Source organism: Sphaeramia orbicularis, chromosome 10 (genome assembly GCF_902148855.1).
Source record: "Sphaeramia orbicularis chromosome 10, fSphaOr1.1, whole genome shotgun sequence".
NCBI classification, from domain to species: Eukaryota; Metazoa; Chordata; class Actinopteri; order Kurtiformes; family Apogonidae; genus Sphaeramia; species Sphaeramia orbicularis.
The window spans coordinates 30,930,638-30,935,381 of record NC_043966.1 but is presented as its reverse complement, the minus strand read 5'-3'; the positions used below and the strand labels follow the sequence as shown (position 1 = coordinate 30,935,381).

The 4,744-nt window shown below is 37.0% G+C and overlaps 1 protein-coding gene across 1 annotated transcript; it reads right to left on the bottom strand.

Moving 5' to 3' along the window:
• Nucleotides 1-1,172: 1,172 nt before the first annotated feature.
• Nucleotides 1,173-2,906, bottom strand: sowahab (sosondowah ankyrin repeat domain family member Ab). Its single transcript, XM_030144825.1, has one exon. It carries the CDS (start codon nucleotides 2,789-2,791, stop codon nucleotides 1,427-1,429), a length of 1,365 nt encoding a protein of 454 aa, XP_030000685.1. The 5' UTR covers nucleotides 2,792-2,906; the 3' UTR covers nucleotides 1,173-1,426.
• Between the last annotated feature and the right edge of the window lie 1,838 nt (nucleotides 2,907-4,744).

Sequence of the window (4,744 nt, the reverse complement as noted above, 5' to 3'; positions counted from 1 at the left end):
ATTCCACAACCCCCTATAGCTGTCTACACTGCATATCTCAGCATAAGTTAAACACAGTTTTGTCTCTTCTATTGTTATAATAAAAATCACAAGCTACTGAATAAAATTTTTTCATTACTGTAAAAAAACAATACTGGTGAGCTTTTGATGAAGAGAATACCTCATGTGAAATGAATGATACACCACAATGGCATGTCTGATGTGAGTGTTGTTGGCAACTGTTTCCACAGGTGTTGTCTGTTTTCATATTCCAATGGTTAGAAGTCCTGAATCAACACATTGTTTCATAAAATTTATTCAGCATTATGTGATGACCAGTGTATGACATGTTCTTTGTGTCAAAATAAAGATGCAAGTTAAATAGGTGCAAAAAAACACCTATTGTTAGTACATGATATAAACAGGGTTCCTACAGGTTTCTACAAGTTAAATTTAAGACTTTTACAACTACTTGGAACAGAATTTAATGCCCATTTCAAAAAACATTCTAAAAGTCAGCTTTCTCGGGCGCCGTGAGCATGAATAATGGCTGCACGTGTGTTGGGCTGAATGTTCTGTAATCATTTCTCACCAGGGGCTGCAAAGTTAGTGATAATTGGTTTCTAATTTCAATATAAATTGTCAGGTTAGAACGGGTGGAACCAAGTAGACTTACTTTCTTTGCAGTTTGGACATTTTCCAGATACATTTAAACACAATACAGTGAACAAGTTTATGGCAACATAACTTAAAACCTACCATATCAAATTTAATACCTTTTAAAGACTTTTTAAGAATTAAATGTAGAATTGTAAATTCAAGACATTTAAGATTTTTTAAGACCTCGTGGGATCTCTGTATAAAACTAAAAGTAAAAAATTATACAATTCATATAAATATATTCAACAATGATACACAGTATAAAAGAACTAGAGCCTGTCTGAAGTAAGTGCTGAGAGACTGAACACGCAAATGCCTCCAGAATAATAGTGAAACTTTACCAAATTTGAGTCACTAATGAATAAAAATTGTCAAAAATGCTGGTTGGCTGTAGTTTCCAAGATACAGTTGTGGGTCAAAATGTGAAGAGAGAATGGGTTTTACTCAAAAAGGAATGTTTGTCTCAGATTTACTTCAGAACACTGTCTGCACATTATAATGCATTCACTTTACAGGTTCTTTGTAGTGGAACATTTATAAATCTGTTGTATAAATGTACATAAACCAACATCTAATGACACTTTATCATATACATTGAAAACATCAGTTAACCAGCAGTTTTGCCATTTGTTTTCAGATTCATCTGATTACAGTATGTAAGATTTAGCACACTGAATAACAACAACATGCTGACCGGTGATATTTGGTCTTCAAATCTGCATTACGTGACTAAATGCTTTATCAGGAGTGGTTAAAAGTACAAACTTACAAATTACTTCTGCCAGTCTCACCATTCATGGGCTAGCCTGGTGCTTGTTTTTTGCTTCTTCCCTATGTGAGGCTGGAACAGTTTACTAATAGTGTTGAAGCCTCTTGTGTGCTCTCTATACTCATCACCTTCTGTCTTTTCTGTGTACTTGCTGTGTGGCAGCCCCCCTAGAAGTGCTCGTACCTCAGCTGACACACCTTTACCGAGGTAGTGCCATGCCTTCTTTCCATCATTATCCCTCTCACTGACATTAGCTCCATACCTTTGCACAAGCAGGAGCATCACATCAATGTGTCCGTGGATGGCTGCGATGTGCAAAGGTGTGTATCCTCCATGTGCTTTGCTGTTGATGTTGACATAAGTGCTTCTTTTCTTGGAAATATCCATCAGTTTATTAATCATTTCACGGTTACCATCCTTGGCAGCCCAGTGCAGTGCTGTGAAACCTGACATGAAGTCTTTTTTCTGTGCTAACCTTGTGTCCTTCAGCAGCAGAGCATAGATCTGACCCCACAGCCCTGCAGCACACTTCACCAACCACTCATGGGCTAAAGGCTCCAAGGGCACTGCCTCTGAGTACCTGGCATCCTCTCCGTGTCTTAGACTCTTGTTTTGGATCCTGACTTGGGTAAAGTTAGGGGGTTGCATCTCCTCTGTGTGCCTGGTCTTCCAACCTGATGCATCCTTTCTGTGAGGTGGACAGTGGGCAGGCGCAGATGGGACTGATGGTGCAGGGACATTATTTGGTTTCTCTGCAGGTTTATGCTGGGACACTTGTGCATGTGGATCATCGTGTGTTACCGATGCAGATGTGATCCTCGGGGGGGATTTCACTGCTATGACGGCGAACACAGCTCCAGACTTACCCGCTCTGATCGCTTGATCGCCGGAGAGATTCAGGACTTTGACCGTAGTTGTGTCCACACTCCCGACGCCTCTGCACACCGATCCGTCTTCGCGCTCACATCCCGCATCCCTGTGATAATTACCATTGATGTTTAAGACGTATGTTGTGTTATTGTTCTCGATGTCCGAGTAAATGGCCTTGACTGAGTCCGATCGACGAGGAGATGTGTAAGAAAAGCTGGTGTTTTGGCTTGAGAAGCTGTCATCCGAGTGTGTTTTTGCAGCCTGGGCATCATTCGCCGCCTCTTTGACAAAGTCCTGGTACCTTTTCTTCACCACTACAAACTTCACCTCGTCGATCTGTTTCACCACCGCGACGCTGTTCACCAACTTCTTGAACAGGTCCCTATTGTGCTGCTTTTCCGCGGGATCGGTGCAGTTGATGTGGCTCCTGAAAGAGTTGACCAGCTCCGTGTTCCTCACTTTACCTCCGTGTTCCAGCAGAAAAGACAGAACACACTCCTGGGTTAAAGCCATGTTTCTGCTCTGACTGGGGCAATGTTTGGAGGAATGATGAGGGGCTGAGTCTAAGGCTTGACCGCGTCCTGTTCTCTGTGTTTTTGTCCTCCTCAAACCTGCTGCTTCCGGCGACTCTTCAACCCAAACCACCGCCGTTTACATCAGGGGTGCCAAACTGTGGCCCGCGGACCAAAAAACCGGCCCACCAAAGGGTCAAATCCGGCCTTTGGCGTTAATTTGTCAAATGCAATAAGATATTATTATTTTAGTTCAGGGACCACATACAGCCCAGTTTGATCGGGTTGGACCAGTAAAGTAATAGTGTAAAAAACAAACAAACAAACAAACATAAATAAAGACATCCAGATTTTTCGTCTTTGTTTTCATGTGGAAAAATTGCAAAAGTCAAACTATCCTTCCACAAAAAATGTTGTTCACAGTTGTTTGGAGTATTCATATTTTGTGTGACAGGATAGTTTGTAAATGTAAACGGTGTCATGATGTAATTTTGCTTTTTTCTTTTCTTTTTAATTTGGGCTCTTTTACACTTATATTTTATACTGGTGGTCATTAAAGTGTCTATTAATATCCCTTTCAAATAAACACACACACACACACATTTCATATTATTACTTTTTTAGCATTGGTGAACATAATCCATCATCCCAAAAGTAGACATATCCTAAAATTCATTCATTAACAATTAATGATAATGATTAATGATAAAGGTTAGGAGTGAGCTTTTACCATTCAGTTTTGTAGCACCACACCCCTGCCTATATATATGTATATATATATGTGTGTGTGTGTGTGTGTGTGTATATATACACACACACACACATATATATATATACACACACACAACAAAACATATATATATATATATATATATATATATATAAACAAAACAAGATATATATGTGTGTGTCTATATATATATATATATATATGTGTATATACACACACACAACAAAACATATATATAAACAAAACAAGATATATATGTATATATATATACATATATGTATGTATGTATGTATGTATATATATATATATATATATATATATATATATATATATATGTGTGTGTGTGTGTGTGTATGTATGTGTATATATATATATATATGTATGTATGTATGTATATATATATATATATATATATATATATATATATATATATATATATATATATATATATATATATATATATATATGTATGTATATATTTTGTTTTGTTTTTTTAATTTTTTTTTTTTTTTAGCTTTCATCTATTTTTACTTGTTTTTATATGTTTGGCATTCTGTTGACAGCAAAGCAAGAATTTCACTGTATAGGGGAACATGTTTCCTCACTATAAACATTTTTGAATCTTGACTTTTTACTCTTGATTAGCTTAATTTGTAAATAATATTAAAGCTTTAACATCTGAGCTGATTAAGTTAACCAAATAAACGTATCATAAAATGTGTACTATTTTCGTCTTAACTTTGGTCAGTTATGTGACTAAGCGGGCTTCGTCTGTCTCAGAACTATCCAGACGTAGAACGGTGTTGCTAGGAGACGGGCTTATTATAAAACTTCTGAATGAAAATGGGATGTGATTTTGTTGACATATTTTATAATTTATAAGATCCTGACCAAAATAACATGAGCCTGTCCCTGTGTGTAAACATGAAAAGTAAACTATGGATTTAAAAAAATATATATATTATTATGATCATTTGATGTTAGAAAGACTCCAGACTGTACCACTTCTGTCATTCTGCGGTTTCCAATGGCAACAGGTCTGAATCGTAGCTCGGATGACGTTTTTATTGGAACAGATTAACAGTAAAAATAATAATAAATAAATGAATAATTAAATGAGTTAAAATGTAGATTTTGCAGTGAACTCTGATCGAAGTGTAATAAATGCTGTTGTGTTTATTAGGGCCGTTGTAATGCCGCCCTCCAGCACCGAGGGGGTGTTGC